This window comes from Pan paniscus, chromosome 10 (assembly GCF_029289425.2).
Source record: "Pan paniscus chromosome 10, NHGRI_mPanPan1-v2.0_pri, whole genome shotgun sequence".
NCBI lineage: Eukaryota > Metazoa > Chordata > Mammalia > Primates > Hominidae > Pan > Pan paniscus.
This window is the reverse complement of record NC_073259.2, coordinates 140,137,913-140,157,500: the sequence shown is the minus strand read 5'-3', so window position 1 is coordinate 140,157,500 and position 19,588 is coordinate 140,137,913. Positions and strand designations below refer to the sequence as shown.

Sequence of the window (19,588 nt, the reverse complement as noted above, 5' to 3'; positions counted from 1 at the left end):
TGCCTCAGCCTCCCGAATAGCTAGCATTACAGGCATGTGCCACCACGCCCAGCTAATTTTGTACTTTTAGTAGAGATGGGGTTTCTCCATGTTGGTCAGGCTGCTCTGGAACTCCCGATCTCAGGAGATCTGCCCGCCTCGGCCTCCCAAAGTGCTGGGATTATAGGTGTGGGCCACCACACCCGGCCTCCCTTGTTCTTTAAGATATCTCCAAGAGATGCAGAGCCCTAGGCTGGCAGCAACTTTCTTTCCCTGGCACGACAACGACCCCCGCTGGCTCCCGGCCTCACTGCTGCTGCTGACAAGTGAGCCGCTCCACCTCTGAAGGCAATCTGTCTTTTCCTATGGCTGCTTGAAAGACCTCTTGGTCACTAGCATTATGCAGACGTGGTTCCTTTTTCTCATCCTTGACTGGGATTAGACTTTCTACATATACGCATCAGTGTCATTAGTAAGTTCTCAAAAACTATTCCGTCTTCAAATATTGACTCTGCTCAATTTTCTGTCTGATAGTCAGTGACCACCTATCAGGCCCTGTCACCATGTCCTCCATGTGTCATCTTGTCATCCCATGTTGTGTGTAGGATGTCTTCTGATTTTTGCCTCCACTTCCCTCATTTTCTCAATTGTGTGATATTAAGCCCATTCTTAAATTTGGGTTGTTTCCCCCAATTTTCGTAATCAGACTTTTCTAAAAGTTCTCTATATACTTTCTAAACATAGTTTCCTGCTTACAGATATTCAGATACTCTCAATCTTCTATTTCCTTAAAATAGAAAGCATAACTTTTTTTTTTTTTTTTAACGGAGTCTCGCTCTGTCACCCAGGCTGGAGAGCAATGGTGTGATCTTGGCTCACTGCAACTTCCGCCTCCCGGGTTCAAGCAATTCTCCTGCCTCAGCCTCCCGAGTAGCTGGGACTACACACGCGTGCCACCACACCTGGCTGATTTTTTTTTTTTGTATTTTCTGTAGACACGGGGTTTCACCGTGTTAGCCAGAATGGTCTCTATCTCCTGACCTCGTGATCCGCCCGCCTTGGCCTCCCAAGATGCTGGGATTACAGGCGTTGAGACACCGCGCCCAGCCTGAAAGCCTAACCTTTAAAATCTAAACCGGATAATCCCAATATCGCACATCTTTACAGGCCTATCCAGTGTCTGTCATTCCGCTGATTCTCACTCATAATGCCTTCTCTTTTCTGTTTAGTTATTTTGTATTCTATTGTATTGTACTGTATTATACTAGAAAACTATTTGTGGAGATTCTCAGAAGTCAAGAAAGCACAATCCTCCAGAGAGAATCTGCATTTGCTCCAGGTCAGCTGCCCAGCATTTGCTCCAGGTCAGCTGCCCAGGAACATGCCCACTGAAGCAGGTAGACTTCACTTGATGTGAGGGAGTGCGGGAGACACTTTTAAGGTAATATCGACTTGAGCTGCAAACTACCCTGTGGTTTCAACCTCTCGGGGGCCGTCCCCACCGTGCTCCACTACTCAATCCAAGGGCAACTCTTCTTTTGACCCCTGAAGGCCAAGGGCAGATGGATTCTGCTTCTGGTTCACTCCCGCTCTAAAGGTTTAGCCACCTGGGGCCCTACCTCGGTGTATCAATAGTTTCCTTTTTAGATTCTCCACCTTGGCCCAGCCTTGGACTTGAATTCGAGTTCCCTCATTCCACAAGCTGAAATTTATTTTCAAGGCAAACATGACTTCAGTGAATCCTGTTTCTCTCTCTGAGTTTCTTCCCTCCCTTAGATTTGGGCCTGATAATTAATTATTCTTGTCAATTCCTTGAAGCTTTAAAAATTTTTATCCAATAACTTCAGTTCTTTTCATTAAGAGGTGGTATAAAAATAACTTAACTCATCTTGTTACCAGAAACAGAAGTCATCCTTTTCTGGACTCCTTAAACAGTTTTCGCATCCCAACTATTCAGGAAGCTGAGGTGGGAGGATTGCTTCAGCCTGTGAGTGTGAGGCTGCAGTGAGCTGTGATTGTACCCCTGCACTCCAGCCAGAGCAACAGCAAGATGCTGTCGCAAAAAAAAAAAAAAAAAAGGAAGAAATCGTTTTTCTCCTTAGCCTCTACTCTAATCAATTCTACATACGTAGGAGCACGTTAATTTTCCTAGAACTTCCCTCTGCTCTAAGACCGTTAAGGGCCCCCCACTGCCTGGTGAATAAAATCCATAGTCTAGGCCGGGCGCGGTGGCTCACGCCTGTAACCCCAGCACTTTGGGAGGCTGAGGTGGGTGGATCACGAGGTCAGGAGTTCAAGACCAGCCAGGCCAAGATGGTGAAACCCCGTCTCTACCAAAAATACAAAAATTAGCCAGGTACGGTGGCGGGCACCTGTAATCCCAGCTACTTAGGAGGCTGAGGCAGAATAACCTGAACCCAGGAGGCGGAGGTTGCAGTGAGCCGAGATCGCACCACTGCACTTTAGCCTGGGTGACAGGGAGAGACTCTGTCTCAAAAAAAAAAGAAAAAAAAAAAATCCATAGTCTTTAGCCCAATATCCAAAGCCCAGTACAATCTAGCCTCAATATTACAAAGTGCCAAGCACACAGAAGCCACTCAATAAAAACTTTTTAAAGGCAGGGAACCACTGTTTCTCTGTTAACATCTTTTGTGTTCCATTCAAACAGAACAACACGCCATTCTCCATGCACGCCATTCCCTTCCCCTCAGACCCTCCGCTCACACGACTGGCCCTGCATTCAGAAGGGCCAGTTCTGTGGATGACGTAATTCCTGTCCTCCTGAAGCCCAACATCACTTTCTCCTGAAAGCCTTCTCTGAGTCCCCCGAGTACAATCACACATGTCCACCACTGCTATCTGCACCTCTCTCATGTTCCAGCCACAGCACTACAAGGCCCCCATGAAAGCACACTGTGTCTTGGGCCCACAGTGCCAGGAAGAATGTCTTGTCCATTAAGAGCCACTCAAAAATATGTCGTGAATGAAATGCTTTACATTTTAAAACACCACAAAGAACAGGTCTTTTTCAAAATAAAACGCTAAATGCAGTGATTCTGGCTTGGTACCCTCATAGAAACAGTGGTATTGGTCATATGGGATGTTCCAAACGCCTCAGGCCTAACAGCTTCTGCTCTCTACTGCAGTGACAGAGCCTGAAGTTGTTTACTGCAAAGCAGAAAGAAAAGTGAAATAATCTTAAAGTCACATACTAGAAAAACTGTGTGTATATATATTCTACTGCTTAAGAGTGTTTTAGAGGGATTTATTGAAGGGTAATTTACAGAGTACAATATATGGTTCTATGAATTCTGACGGACACATTATCATCACGTAGCTACTGCCATGACCCCACCACTCCCAACGTTCTCGAATTCCTCTCCGTAGTGGAGCCCCTCCCGCACCTGGCAATCATTCATCTGTTTTCTGTTATTGAAACGGAGTCATACAGCATATGAAGCTTTCTGAAACTGTTCACTTAGCTGCAAAATGCATCTGAGAGTCCTCCATGGAGATGCATGTCTCGGGCGTTCATTCTTTTGTATTGCTTGGTAGGACTGGGCTGTATGAATGTACCATGGTTAATCAGCCCATTCACCAGCTGAAGGGCATTTAGGCTGTTTTCTTTTTCAGCAATCCTGAATAAAGCCACTATAAACATTGGTGTTGAGGGTTCTTGTTCTGGCGTTTTCACTTCTCTTGGGGAAGTACCTAGCAGCAGAACTGCGAAGCTGCATGGTAAGAGTAGGCTTGGTTTTATAAGAAACTGTTTTAGGAAGTGACTGTGGACTCTGCATTCCCACAACCTTGTGAGAGGGTCCTCGCTGCTTCCATGACTGCCAGCCTTCTGTTTCTGAAGCCACTCTCCCAGGCACATGGTGGTGTATCACTGTGGTTGTAAAAATCTGCATTCCCCTGATGACTCATGGCGTTGCACACCTTTTCAGGTATTTATCTGTTATTCCTCTAGCTTCTTGGTGAAGTGACTGCTGCATCTTCTGCCCATTTTATACAGTTGCTTGTTTTCTTACTACTGAGTTGAAGAATCTTTATATTTTCTCCCAGTCTATGCTTTTCGTTTTCTTACTATTTCTCAAGGAGCAGAAGTCCTTAATTTTGATGAAGCCTAACGTATTAACTTTTCTTCAGGATTCACAGGCTTCTGGTATCCTAAGAAATCTCTGCCTAAACCAAAGTAGCACAGATTTTCTCCTAGAAATGCTACTGTTTTGGCTTACAGTGTAGTTTTTGCTTTTACATGCAGGCCTGTGATCCACCTGGAGTGCCTTTCATATTCCGTGTGAGTTACGGGCCAAGGCTCATTGTTTTGCACATGGCTGCCCAACTGTTACAGCACCGTTTGCTGACAAGACAGTCTGTTCACCACTGAATTACCTTGGCACTTTTACTGAGGTCAACTGAAAATGTGTGTGTGTGTGTGCGTGTGTGTGTTGGGGAGGGGTCTATTTCTGGACTCTCTATCCAATTCCATCATCTACACATCTATCCTGCCAATGCTCCATCATCTAGGCTACTACAGCAACGACATCTTCACAGGAAAGACGCTTTTCAAAACCCAAGAAAGACTACATTCTACTTGCCAAAGCACTGACTTTGAAGCATCGTTTCTTCTCATTCAGGGTATGTTGCCCCTGGGTCTGTGAACTATTTGGAAAATCGAGATACAAATCTGAGCTCCTTATTCTCACTTGTGTTTGGTTCTGATGATGAAACACCCAAGAGAAGCAGGTGGTCCCAGGGCACCACATGGCTCTGCACCTTTGCCTAGGTGCCTCCTCTCCACCTGGGTGGGCTGCACCTACCGCTTCCCACACCTGGGGTCTCCACGTTCCGTAGAAACTGCCCGCTCCTCCCATGCCCGCCTGCTCCTTGCACACACCCAGCCATACCCTCGTGTGATGCCGTGTCCCCTCCCCCAAAACCACGCCCCCAAGAGGGCTGTCATCTCTTAGCTTCGCCACATGGGCACAGTGACAAGCACATGGGGGGCACCTGCGGCAAAAGAACCAGCAGCGGATCCTCACATCCCGCCTACCTCCTATCTAAAATCATCCTACAGGGAGGGGACAGTTCACACACACACACACACACACACCCTCCTACACTTCACACACACACCCCTACACTTCACACACACCCCTACACCTCACACACATACCCCTACACCTCACATACCCCGACACCTCACACACACCCCTACACCTCACACACAACCACTACACCTCACACACACACCCCTACACCACACATACCCCTACACCTCACACACACACCCCTACACCTCACACACACCCCTACACCTCACACACAACCCCTACACCTCACACACACCCCTACACCTCACACACACCCCTACACCACACATACCCCGACACCTCACACACACACCCCTACACCACACACACAACCCCTACACCTCACACACACACCCCTACACCACACACACAACCCCTACACCTCACACACAACCACTACACCTCACACACACACCCCTACACCACACATACCCCTACACCTCACACACACACCCCTACACCTCACACACACCCCTACACCTCACACACAACCCCTACACCTCACACACACCCCTACACCTCACACACACCCCTACACCACACATACCCCTACACCTCACACACACCCCTACACCACACATACCCCTACACCTCACACACACCCCTACACCACACATACCCCGACACCTCACACACACACCCCTACACCACACACACAACCCCTACACCTCACACACATACCCCTACACCACACATACCCCGACACCTCACACACACCCCTACACCTCACACACAACCCCTACACCTCACACACACACCCCTACACCACACATACCCCTACACCTCACACACACACCCCTACACCTCACACACACCCCTACACCTCACACACAACCCCTACACCTCACACACACCCCTACACCTCACACACACCCCTACACCACACATACCCCGACACCTCACACACACACCCCTACACCACACACACAACCCCTACACCTCATACACACACCCCTACACCTCACACACACACCCCTACACCTCACACATACCCCTACACCTCACATACCCCGACACCTCACACACACCCCTACACCTCACACACAACCCCTACACCTCACACACACACCCCTACACCACACATACCCCTACACCACACATACCCCTACACCACACACACACCCCTACACCTCACACACACCCCTACACCTCACACACAACCCCTACACCTCACACACACCCCTGCACCACACATACCCCGACACCTTACACACACACCCCTACACCACACACACAACCCCTACACCTCGCACACATACCCCTACACCACACATACCCCGACACCTCACACACACCCCTACACCTCACACACAACCCCTACACCTCACACACACACCCCTACACCACACATACCCCTACACCTCACACACACCCCTACACCTCACACACAACCCCTACACCTCACACACACCCCTACACCTCACACACACCCCTACACCACACATACCCCGACACCTCACACACACACCCCTACACCTCACACACACACCCCTACACCTCACACACCCCTACACCTCACACACACCCCTACACCTCACACACATACCCCTACACTTCACACACGCCCCCTACACCTCACACACATACCCCGACACCTCACACACACCCCTACACCACACACACAACCCCTACACCTCACACACACCTACACCTACACCTCACACACACACCCCTACACCTCACACACACACCCCTACACCTCACACACGCCCCCCTACACCTCACACACATACCCCTACACCTCACACACATACCCCTACACCTCACACACACACCCCTACACTTCACACACGCCCTACACCTCACACACACACCCCTACACCTCACACACACACCCCTACACCTCACACACCCCTACACCACACATACCCCGACACCTCACACACACCCCTACACCTCACACACACACACCTACACCTCACACACACCTACACCTCACACACACACCTACACCTCACACACACCCCTACACCTCACACACACCCCTACACCTCACACACACACCCCTATACCACACACACACACACACACACCCCACCTCATTTTCATCCCTCATACAGAATGGAAACCATCCCCTAAACAGCTGAATGTTTCTGAAATCAACATACTGATCAGCTACTTATTTTATGAAATTCAAACTAGACAGTTTTTCACCAATGGAATACTTAAAAAGAAGAAGAAGAATTAACAGACAAGCAAATAATTTCGGCAGAATGCAGTCAAGGTGCACAACCCAGGTGAAGCGCAACTCACAGTCAAGGCCCCAGGAGCCACTGGCGACGCCAGGCGCTTGTTGATGGACTGGAAGGTGGCAGCTGGGACCCCTGCGATGGTGTTCACGATCACATTTCCACTCACGGCACCTGCGGAGACAGGCGGGCGTAAGGCAACAGCGCCAGGAGAAATGGGGTCCACATTTCAGCATCTCTGTATTTGTCTTACCAGTGGGCATGCTCGTCCCAGTAACTGATGTTTTAATGGTTCCTGCCTATTTAAAAAAAAAAAAAAAAAAAAATCCATTTGAATTTCACGTCAGGCTCTCCCCTGCATAAACCCTCCAAAGATTTGAATTTCATGTCAGGCTCTCCCTGCATAAACTCTCCAAAGGCTTCCACTTCATTCAGAATCAAATCCAAACTCCACGACATTCACACAGCCACCCGTCCCATCCTCCCCAGCTCATTCCACCTGGCGGTGCCCCCACCCTCTGTCTACCTGCTGTCCCTCCACCCCTATCCCATTGTCCCTCCACCCCAGGGACCCTCCATCCCACTGTCCCTCCACCCTCACCCCACTGTCCCTCCACTCCTCCGTCCCTCCACTCCATTCATCCACCCTCTGTCCCTCACCACCTGAGTCCAGCCACACTGAGCTTTCTGGCCCCCATATCGGCCAAGCTCAGGGCCTCTGTACTTGCTGTTTTGTTCTTCTTATGACCAACTCCTTGTCATTCAGGCCTTAGCTCAAATGCCAAGTCCTCAGAAAGGTGTTTCCTAACAAGCCAGTCCTGCATTGTGCCACCCTGACTCCTCCCGCCAGCATTTAAAATGATCCCTTTGGCTGCCTCCCTCCCCTGTAGGATGTGGCTCCAGAATGTGGGCACTGCCCATCTTGCCCACCTTGCACCAAGTAAGTATTCACAAAGATCCCTTTTGAATAAATGAGGAATGAAGTTGCCTGAGTACATATAAAAATTCCACTACAGCAAACAATTTTCTAAAAACTACTGCAGGAAATGGTTCTATGTAACAAAAATATTTTTATGCCTGCCTGGTAGTCCAAAGTGTGGGTTTCCCCAATTTGGCACAGCTCCTATTCTCTGCAGGTGTGATTCTGCGCATATGATTTCAGCGTCTGTGTGGCACACGGACGCACACAGTACAGAGATACACCAGAGCGTGGTGTGCACGGCCACAGTCCGCAGCTCCGCACCCTGCCTTTCTCACAATGCTTCTTGTGTGCTTTACAGCTTTTCTACAACAGGCATTAAAGACTGACGTGTGTGGGGGAGCACACATGGGCATGCTTTGAGACGCCGACACAGGCAGTACCTGCTCTCTAAGTGTGTAGGAAGTCAAGAAGTGAACGCGTCACAGGTATGTTTTACAAAACCCAGGCAATTACAAACTTCCCAACCACCTCCACTAAAAGGAGCTGCCTCTACCTGCCAAATCCAATAAAGCCACTAAGCCCACAAAAGCCCTGGAGGAGAGAAATGGCAGAATCCAGGTGAAAACACACAATTCCTCTGGGATGAGACTAAGCCTTTTCCCATTTCTTCAGAGGAAGGTCTACAAGCTGGAAATGTGCTAGAACTGGCAACAAGTCTTCGTTTCAACAGAAAGCACTTGAATCAAGTGCAGGTGTGGGTGACTTCCCGTGGAGGGGAAGCCCGGGAGGAGGCCCCTGCTCACCAGTACGGCTGCACTGCCCCCCGTCGTGATTGCAGGCTGCGCCTTCGCTGGGGCCTGCACAGGCTGTGGCTGGGTCTGGGGCTGTGGCTGGGGTTGGGGCTGGACAGCTGGTGGCCCTGCTGGCGGCTGGCTGCCCGCTGCCTGTGGTTGTGGCAGCGGTGGCGGTGGCTGCTGCGGGGGTGGTGGGGGCTGTGGCTGGGGCGGGGGTGGCTGGGCCACGGCCGGCTGCTGTGCCTTCTGCTGATCAGCCAGAGCCTGAGGGGCCAGGAAGGAAGAGGAGCCACTGGAGGGGCAGACTCGGCCTGCATACCCCCTGGATGAAGTCACAGTCACCACATTTTCCCACTCAAGCAGAAGGGCCCAGGGCGCTGACCTTTTTCTCTTTTGCGATTCGCTCTGCACGGAGAGATGCCACCTGGATGGGAGGCAGCGGCTTGTCATAGTTGATTCCACTGAAAGACAGACGCAAAGGTTAAAAACATACAGGCAAGTTTTAAGATAGACAAGTACCACGTACCCTAGAAACACCATGCTGCCAGGTGCTGGGGCAGCTCCAGCCCAAGAGACGAGGGCGTAAAGCAAGGTGCCCAATGTGCCCTGCAGGAGATTGAGCCACCTGGACCTCATCCTCAGCCTGGCGCTGAGTCCTCTTCCTTGAGGCCGAGCTGTCCCACTCTCCAGGAAAAGTATGTCCGAACACGTCCCCAGCGTACTTGTGGCAGCCCCCAAATGCACAGCCCACCTCATGTGTCTGCACTGTACTCGGGAAAATCTCCGTCTGTTCCTTCTGTGAGGACGCCCTCGAGTTCCTCTCCAGGGAGGTAAAGGGAGGGCGGGACTGTGCCTGTCTCGCTCCCCCGAGAATGCCCAGGCTCCACGCCGCGCAGGCCCACGGTCCATAAATATTAGTAGGGTGAATTAACTCTTCATTTAATCGACAATATCAATCAAATGATGGGTCTGTGCTCCCAGACGCTAGAGTCCCAGCGATCACAGCACTCACATCAGACGACAAACAGGTAAAATGTGCAGTGGGTCTGAAGACGTACTGGCTGCTATGGAGGAAAACAGCAGGGCGGGGCTGCAATTCTCAACAGTGCGCTCTGAAAACATCTCATGAGGGCAGTTAAATGAAGGGCTGGGGCGCAGCTGCCAGCACACTCAGGGAGCACCAAGGGGCTGAAAGCCAGGGCCAGGCGACTCAGAGCGTGGGCAGTAGGGAGTCCTGGGGGTTTGCAGAGATGAGCCCTGAGCCAACTCCTTCTGACAAGGATCACTCCACTACTGTGCGGAAAGGTGGCCACAGAACGAGGAAGCCTCCCAAATCCGCCACTGTGTGACAACTGTGGGCGGCAAGCCACTCAGGTGCCGAGGCAAGAGACCAAGGACACGAGCTGTTCCAGTATAATAAAATATAAAACAAGAATAGTTATACCAGATATAGATCTTAGATATGATTATCTATGAATATCATTAATCATTAGTTGGTAGCAATTACTCTTTATTCCAATATTATAATAATCCTCGCTCTATAATCATAACCTAGGAAAAGCCAGGCCATACAGAGACAGGAGCTGAGAGGACACAGTGAGAAGTGACCAGAAGACAAGCGTGCAAGCCTTCTGTTATGCCCGGACAGGGCCACCAGAGGGCTCCTGGGTCTAGCGGTAACGCCAGTGTCTGGGAAGACACCCGCTGCCAAGCGGACCGTGGTCTAGCAGTAGCCTCAGTGTCAAGGAAAAATACCCGCTACTTAGCGGACCGGGAAAGGGAGTCTCCCTTTCCCCAGGGGAGTTTAGAGAAAACTCTACTCCTCCACCTCTTGTGGAGGGCCTGACATTAGTCGGGCCTGCCCGCAGTTATCCGGAGGCCTAACCGTCTCCCTGTGATGCTGTGCTTCAGTGGTCACACTCCTAGTCCGCCTTCACGTTCCATCTTGTACACCTGGCTCTGCCGTTTAGTTAGCAGCAGCAAATTAGTGAAAGTACTAAAAGTCTCCGATAAGCAGAAATAATAATGTAAGATGTTTCTCTCCTTCTCTCTCTGCCTCGGCTGCCAGGCAGGGAAGGGCCCCCTGTCCAGTGGACACGTGATCCACGTGGCCTTACCTATCACTGGAGATGGCTCACACTCCTTGTCCTGCCCCTGAGTCTTGTATCCTATAAATATCAGTGCAGCCTGGCATTCGGGGCCACTACTGGTCTCCATGTCTTGGTAGCAGTGGTCCCCCAGGCCCAGCTGTCTTTTATCTCTGTCTTGTGTCTTTATTTCTACGCTCTCTCGTCTCCGCACACGGGGAGAAACCCACCGACCCTGTAGGGTTGGAGCCTACAGACAGCAGTGCCTAAACCAGATGCACATCACTTCATCCCAGCACACCTCCTTTCCAACATTTTATGGAAAGAGTTCGACAGTCAGAAACGCTGCAGACACCCATGTGCCTGGCAGTAAGGTTCCACACTGGGGTTCCACCATCCATTACCCCATTTACTTTCTTGCATCTACCCACTTCTGTACCCATACATTCATTCATTCCTCTTTTCCCCTGTATAACTTCAGGGCAAGTACACACACCCCTAAATGTGGTGTGTTCTTAAGATATGGCGAACAAAATCGGTGCCTGAGAGGTGGGGTGTGAGGAAGAAAGCCCCTTGTGGTTGGCCACATGGCCCTGGCACACTCATCACATCTGTCAGCGTCTTTCCCCACTGAGGGCCAGCAAGGACAATCCCTGTAACACAGAGACAGGGCAGGGGCCGTCCCATGCATACCCCAGCCCACGGCAGTAAAAGCACCTCTCTCCTGCAGGTTCTGCGCACTGCCACGTCCAGCTGATGCCTGAACAAGCTAAGTGCACAACGATTTGCTGAACTCACTGAACTTAGATGACACTGGAATGAAATCCTTCCAAACAGTAACAAATGTGTCACGAATAGAGAAATACCTTTCTGCCAACACAGACGCGTGCTTGGGGTTCTTCTGAAAGGGATTCATGCCAAGCCTGAAGTATAGACAGTGAGACAGCAATTATTAAATAAAGGAAATATCTGAAGAAGGGTATGTTAAAAACACATCAAAACCAAGCTTCACGCAATCTACTCAGTCATAATGAACATAAAATGAGCACTCAGGAAACATACAGAGGTTTGATTGGGGGGCTCCTCTTGCCAGCAGTCATTTTCATTAAGTCAAAGTGGCTCGTGTACAGCTGGGTGTGTGTGGCATTCTCATCCTGGGCATAGATCTGGCTCGTACGGAGAGGACGGTTGTTTTTACTCTGCAACGAAATTGACGAGAGTGCATCCAAATTAGGCAGCATGGACAGACGGCTGCGTGGGACACAGGGCTCACTGGGTGGGAATCTGAGGCTAAACTCCCCATGGCTGAACACAAACTTCCTTTTCCTGGGCCTTCTTTCCAAGTTCAGGCATAACCCAACAGCAGCGGCATTAAGTGGCTGTCGCGGCCGACTGCTGTGACACTCTCCAGTCCATGCTAATCCTTTCCAGGTGTTCTCTCACGTAAGCCCCATAATCACCCAAAGAGGGAGAGGGAACAAAACAGGTGTGCAAAGTGCCCAAGGTCACATGGCAGGTGACTGTGTGGAGCGGGCTGTGAGCCTTCACCCGCTAACACCAAGGGGCAGCGCGGACTGCCATGGACAACACTGTCATCTGCCCACGGTGGACAGTGAGGCTGGCGCATGCCCAATGGTGTCTCAAAGTACATTCTTGGGGTCTCTAGCAGTGCTTATGGCTGGCAGTCTTTCCTTCATAAATCGCACAGCTAAACAATGGGCCACTCAATTGTGGGCTATGTGCTCCCAAGACATCTTAGAATCCTGCAGAATTTTAAAGCAACTCCTTATCCTGTGAAGTGAACAGCTGTCCCAGGAATGCTGTCTGTGCAAGGTCACAGAGGTAGCGACAAGTCAAGACCAGGGCTCAAGCACCTCCTTCCTCACCCAGGGCTCTTCCCCCATGCTCCTCTAAACTCTGGTCAAAGAGAGTGTGCCAAGGCGAAAACCAAGACTCTCACATGACACAGCAGCACAGGCCCAGGTACGGGTGTGTCTGTGCAGGTACATGTATACGTGTCTGTGTGCACACGTGTCCTCCACTGCTAGAGGAATGCCTTAAATTCTGAAGGCAACACCAAGGACAACCAGAACTAGAAACCAACATGCAAGGCCACAGCAGTCTGCTTCCGGAACACTGTACCATACAGGGAAGCATTCTCCTCCTACCTATTATCCTAAGAGTAAGCAAAGGGAAGCAGGGAGAAGGGGTGCCTAAGACTAATACCAGGCCTATCACACATGACGCTGGATGGCTCAACTGAGCCAAGTCAGAGATGGAAAGACCGTGCGTCTGGTAACGGAACTCCTATGCAGGCTCTAACCAGGCATGAATGCCCCGCCCCGCATGGCTTGCTGGAGCCCCCGCAGGCTTTGAGAGGTGGGGCTGTCCCACTCACGCACACATCCGACCACTGTCACTATCATGGGCTTCCACAGGGAGTGAGGGTCATGGAGGCTCAGGATGTCCTTTAGGGGGCTCGGCAAGTCACCATGGGGTCCTCTAATGCAAAGAGGCATGTCCTCTACGTACAGAATGAGAGGCCCTGGAGAAAATTCTAGGTCTCAGGTTTCTGTTGATTCCTAAAATACAGGTTAAGACTGAATCTTACTCTATGCTTCTGTGCACAGGCTCTTAACAAAGTGCTCCAACTTATTCAGAACATCACCCACAGCCGGGGGTGGTGGTTCATGCCTGTAATCCCAACACTTTGGGAGGCCGAGGTGGGTAGATTATCTGAGGTCAGGAGATCGAGACTAGCCTAGCCAACCTGGTGAAATTTAGGGCATTCCTCTAGCAGTAGAGGACATGCCTCTACTAAAAATACAAAAATTAGCCGGGTATGGTGGCATGCACCTGTAATCCCAGCTACTCGGGAGGCTGAGGCAGGAGAATCACTTGAACCTGAGAGGCAGAGGTTGCAGTGAGCCGAGATCGTGCCACTGCACTCCAGCCTAGGTGACAACAGTGAAATTCCCGTCTAAAAAAAAAAAAAAAAGAACATCACTCTCAAACTTTACAAATATTTTTGCCTTTTTCTTTGGATTAGCTTCATAAATCAGCTATAAAAGAAGACAATATTGTTGCAGGAAGTCAGGGACCCCGAACAGAGGGACTGGCCGAAGCCATGGCAGAAGAACGTGGATTGTGAATATTTCATGGACATTTATTAGTTCCCCAAATTAATACTTTTATAATTTCTTATGCCTGGCTTTACTGCAATCTCTAAACATAAATTGTGAAGATTTCATGGACACTTATCACTTCCCCAGTCAATACCCTTGTGATTTCCTAGGCCTGTCTTTAATCTCTTAATCCCATCATCTTCGTAAGCTGAGGAGGATGTATGTCGCCTCAGGACCCTGTGATGATTTTGTTAACTGCACAAATTGTTTGTAGAGCATGTGTGTTTGAACAATATGAAATATGGGCACCTCAAAAAAAGAACAGAATAACAGCAATGTTCAGGGAACAAGAGAGATAACCTTAAACTCTGACTGCCGGTGAGTCAGGCGGAACAGAGCCGTATTTCTCTTCTTTCAAAAGCAAATGGGAGAAACATCACTGAATTCATTGAATTCTTTTTCTCAGCAAGGAACATCCTGAGAAAGAGAATGCGTCCCTGAGGGTAGGCCTCTGAAATGGCCGCTTTGGGGGCAGCTGTCTTTTACGGTCGCAGCTGTAGGGATGAAATAAGCCCCAGTCTCCTGTAGCCCTCCCAGGCTTATCAGGATGAGGAAATTCCTGCCTAATAAATTTTGGTCAGACTGGTTGTCTGCTCTCAAACCCTGTTTCCTGATAAGATGTTATCAATGACAGTGCCTGCCCGAAACTTCATTAACAATTTTAATTTCGCCCTGGTCCTGTAGTCCTGTGATCTTGCCCTGCCTCCATTTACCTTGTGATATTCTATTACCTTGTGAAGCATGTGATCTCTGTGACCCACACCCTATTCATACACTCCCTCCCCTTTTGAAATCACTCATAAAAGCTTGCTGGTTTTACTGCTCAGGGGGCATCACGGAACCTGCCGACATGTGATGTCTCCCCCAGACACCCAGCTTTAAAATTTCTCTTTTTTGTACTCTTTCCCTTTACTTCTCAGACCGGCCAACACTTAGGGAAAATAGAAAAGAACCTACGTGACTATCGGGGGCAGGTTCCCCCAATACAATATTTTAGCTTTAATTTTTTTTCCATAATAAGATAATGGCTATTATTATAAATGCTTCCAAAACACAGAAAACCTAATTAATGCAAGATTCCAGGAAGTCTTATTGGTGAAGGGACCACAAAGTGGTATTACGAAGAAAACTTGCTTTTCTACGTTTAACAAAAAAACAAACAAATGCTTTGAGACAAGTGTTTTTAGAAAAATGAAAAGATAGATGACTGAAAGAGTGGGTACAGAAATAAATTAAGTGTGATGCTCCCATCCTGAGGATGGATCTGACTACTATGGAGAAAATGTTAATTCTCACAAATTAGGAACAAAAGTAAATACAATAAAAGTACTGGATGCCTGCCTCTACTATATGTGTCCCACCCTGTTCCATGCAAGAAGATGTGCCCACAGCTCCTGTTTGGATGGGCTCCATGAGGTGAACTGAAAGGCGGTGGTCCCCACACGCCAGCATGGCACATGCCCTGGAAGTCAGGCAGCACATCTCCCAATGGGTGTGGACACTGGCAACGTGGGCACAGTAGAGCATGCAGACGCTGCTGGTGTGGGGGCTCTGGATGCTGTCCTGAGGTGAGAAAGGCAGGCAAGCAGCAAGAAGGAGCTGCCTGAAGAAAGCCAGATGCAGCACAGAGAGGGATGACTCAGCTCGAGGGAAGGCACGCCGCACGCATGCCTGTATGTTACTGACCAGCCGCCTGGACTCTTCGGGGGTCAAGCTACAAACCACACAGCTGACTTCTTACATGAAAGACCAATGATTTGACTACACTATATGTAAATAAACATTTGCAATACTTATAGTTAACCCTGAAAAAGAGAATATGATGCTTGTCAAACCATTGCAGCCAGCCAGTCTTTCGGTACCAGAATAGCAGAGGTACCAGTAACAGACTTTTCTTTAAGTACGCCACGATCAAAACAAAGCGAGACAGCTTATCAACTTATCTTTTCATTCACCCAAAACCTTCTTGAAAATGTCTATCTATATATGACCAAGTGTTTGGATGACACCCTCATTTAAGTACGCCATGATCAAAACCCAGCGAGAGGTCTTTTCATTCATCCAAAACATTCTTGAAAATGTATATATATATGGCCCAGTATTCAGATGACACCCTCATTATCTTAGAAATGACAACGGCAGTGCAAATGTTGGTATCAGATAAAACATCAGGTACGAGGCCTGCTGCCAACACCAAGCATGATCCCAACAAGCACAACGTGAACTCCTCCATCACTGCTCATGCCATAGGCGAGGCACAGTGCAGACACCTGACCTCGCTGGGTCCACCAGGAGCCCAAGGAGATGGACTTCACCACAGACCCACAGGGATGAAGGAGCCCAGTCAGTGAAGAGCAGGACTGGAGCTGAAACTGCAGGCCACGGCCACCACACCTGCCTGTGTTCTCCTCGGAGGACAAACGAGACCGTGCTTACCTTCCCCTCCTCTCGTGGAATGATGACATTCTCGTAGCGATTCCGGCACTGTTTGGAAGAGCGGTAGATTCGGCTACAGGAGTTAACAACGTCACTGACAAGATCCCAATTAGGTGTGTGAGCAGGTGACACGATTGTGAGGTTCAAAGGCAGCTCCAGTAACTGCTTTACAGCCTAGAGAAGGAGATTTCAGGTAAAACAGGTGAATACACTCTAAGTCAGAAGGTCTTCCCTCTTGCCAAAGACTCCCCGCAAAGTGATCACAGTGAGCTGGATGCACGGACGTGCGGAAGAAAAATGACCGCACATGACCGCTGGCACAAAGACCACGCCCACCTACCTGCAGCAGTGCCCAGTCCTCACTGATGAGCCACTCGGGGTTGTCTTGACCAGGCTCGGCTGTGGGTTTGGCAAAAGTTGGCAGGGGCTTGGCGAATGGCACCTGCTGCTTCAGCAGAATATTCTTCTTCTGCTCCTTGCCCTCTCTGCGAATTTTCAGAAGGCCTGGTGTTGCGCGGTCAAACAGGGACCGAGGAGGGACGACCGCCTCCCCGTGACGCTGCTTCTTCTTCCTGCCTGCAGCTGAACAGAGAGGCAGTCTTCAGCAAGAGCGTAAACCAGGAGATTCCACGCGGGCAGGCAAAAGACAAAGGAAACAGGTCAGGCAAGTCTGGAGGTGCCTGGGCAAAGAGGCCACAGAAAGCACCTGCCAAAGACAGACCTGCTTTCGGGCCTTCACGGTCAATTAGAATGAAACACGAAGGTTTCCTCACTGGAAACAACATAACCTGTGAACATGGCCTGAGAGGCAGCGGACGGGCGTGTGATCGCTAGCCCTGCAGCAGACAGGCAGACAGCAGAAAGTGGCTGACATGCAGGGATTCTGCAGGCCAGGGCCCCCCCAGGTCATGTGACGCCCTCGGGATGCGCACCTGAGGGGTCTGTTTTGTGTCGCTTCCGCTCCTTCCTCACGTACACAGGGGGCAGCTTAGCCTCTGGGATGGGAGTGGCTTCATACATGAGACACATGACCGAGTCGAGGTAGATGTCACTGTCGTCCTGCGGCGGGGTGGGCGGGGTCCAGAGCTGCATGGAGAAGGGAAGGCCCATGAGATGTGGAACTCACAGGAAGCTGCCCACACAGACACAAAGGGAGAGGGCAGCACTCACCGGCATGACTTCTGTCTGCCCATCGACATCTTCGTAGACATACTCCTGTAGGGAACACGGCAAGCTCTGACTTCCACCAAGTCTCAGTGTCATGTTATAAGCCACAAATCATGTACCTTCATACTCATTAAGTCTTTCAAATAAGTTCTGATCAACATGACTATTTATAAGACTTATAAATGTTTTAATCAGAGCTGGTCAATATCTAACTGACAATCTCCAAGTGTCAATTTTTAAGAAAATTGTGTTTTTAGAACATAAGTGAGGTTGTGTTGATATGAGAAGTAAAAATTCCTAGGCATTTTCTCATGTCAATGTACACAGACTTTGAACAAGCCAAACATGGCTGAACAAGTGCCCCTCAGCAGGGGGGCAAGAGGGCAGGAGGGCCCCGGGCCGGGTACCATGCTGTAGGCATCCTCTCGCGTGTAGGTCAGGAGCTCCACCTCCTCCTGCTCCAGCCGCAGCCGGGCCTCCCTCTCCTGCAGGGTCTTCAGGTTCCAGAACTCCCATGCCCTCACTGCAGTCATCACTGCATCCTGACGGGGAGAGCAGCAAGAACTTTCAGGATCAGGAGTGCAGCTCAGAGCAGCCCCCGAGTCCCTGCTCCAGGTCTCCTTGTTGTCTCAGAGCCACATGTTCTCTACACACACTGCTCCACAATGCATCACCCCCACAAGCAGCAGCCTGCTGCAAATCCAGTCAAAGACATCGAGGGCAGAACAAGCCCCACGGTCCCTACGGGGGTAGAACAAGCTCCACGGTCCCTACGAGGGGAAAACAAGCCCCATGGTCCCTACGCGGGGGTGAACAAGCTCCACGGTCCCTACGGGCTTCTCGAGACTCTCTTCATTTTAAGTTCATTTCCAAACTTGTGGGTTTTGGCTTTTGTGACTTTAATTTAATGAAGTCACATTTACTTCAAATCAAACTTAACTCTGAAAATACTGCAAATTTTTTTCACTGACCAAAAGTTGATTCTCTTACCTCACTGTTTCTCTCCTTTTCTTGCTCAATGGAAGTATGGAATAATTCCAGGTAATTTAAAGCATATTTTTCAATTGGTGTAAGCTGTTCCAAAAGTATATTTTTTGAATAGGGTTAATAGCAAGTTAATAAAAGTCAAGTTCCTTATACAATCCACTAACCAACATTTGAATCAAAAAGTGATTTTTCTTGCAGTAAACAATAAATATTTTATAGAAGCGTCAAATTTTTAAAATATGTAGTTGTAAAGGAAAACATGCCCAAACCTGCTCCATGAAGTCAGCTAGTTCCTCTAATTGGGATGGTTCTTCATCACACGGCATGTTCTCAGAGTCTGATGACAGAGCATCAGTGTGTGGTCCCAGCACCCCCTCCTGTGCGGACTTCTGGGCATCCTCCTCCAGATACTCAATACTCTTGAGGGCCTGAGGAAAGTCTATGTTTAGATTGCCTTGATAGACTTTTTAAATGAGGGTAGTTTGAAAAAGAGCTATCCCATGTAAAGTTAATGGAGATGCCTCCACTATAATCACCCACTCTCCATAAAGGTAATCCACTCCTTCCCTGAGGTCCTCTTACAGGTGAAAATGATAAGGCACTTAGGGAATACAGAAAATGAGTGGGAAACCTCCTGGGCCTTGCTAACCTTACTATCGAGTTGGACAGGCAGGCCCCATGGAAGAGCTGAGCACTGATGCAGGCAAAGCATGCCAGGGCACCCAGGGCCAAGGAAGCTTGGAGAA

General features: G+C 49.6%; 1 protein-coding gene across 31 annotated transcripts in view; it reads right to left on the bottom strand.

Annotated features, from left to right (window-relative positions):
• Positions 1-19,588, bottom strand: part of LOC100971447 (E1A-binding protein p400) — a 131,147-nt gene that overhangs the window by 18,073 nt on the left and 93,486 nt on the right. For all 31 annotated transcript variants that reach the window (XM_055096402.1, XM_034934876.2, XM_055096401.1 and 28 more), the window contains 13 exons: positions 19,112-19,270; positions 18,846-18,929; positions 18,263-18,397; positions 17,859-17,903; positions 17,621-17,774; positions 17,029-17,270; positions 16,689-16,862; positions 12,130-12,266; positions 11,934-11,990; positions 9,363-9,441; positions 8,990-9,244; positions 7,518-7,563; positions 7,329-7,438 (listed from right to left, as the gene is read on the bottom strand). In XM_055096402.1, coding sequence (XP_054952377.1) covers positions 7,329-7,438; positions 7,518-7,563; positions 8,990-9,244; positions 9,363-9,441; positions 11,934-11,990; positions 12,130-12,266; positions 16,689-16,862; positions 17,029-17,270; positions 17,621-17,774; positions 17,859-17,903; positions 18,263-18,397; positions 18,846-18,929; positions 19,112-19,270 — 1,677 coding nt within the window. The remainder of the gene's footprint in view (positions 1-7,328; positions 7,439-7,517; positions 7,564-8,989; positions 9,245-9,362; positions 9,442-11,933; positions 11,991-12,129; positions 12,267-16,688; positions 16,863-17,028; positions 17,271-17,620; positions 17,775-17,858; positions 17,904-18,262; positions 18,398-18,845; positions 18,930-19,111; positions 19,271-19,588) is intronic.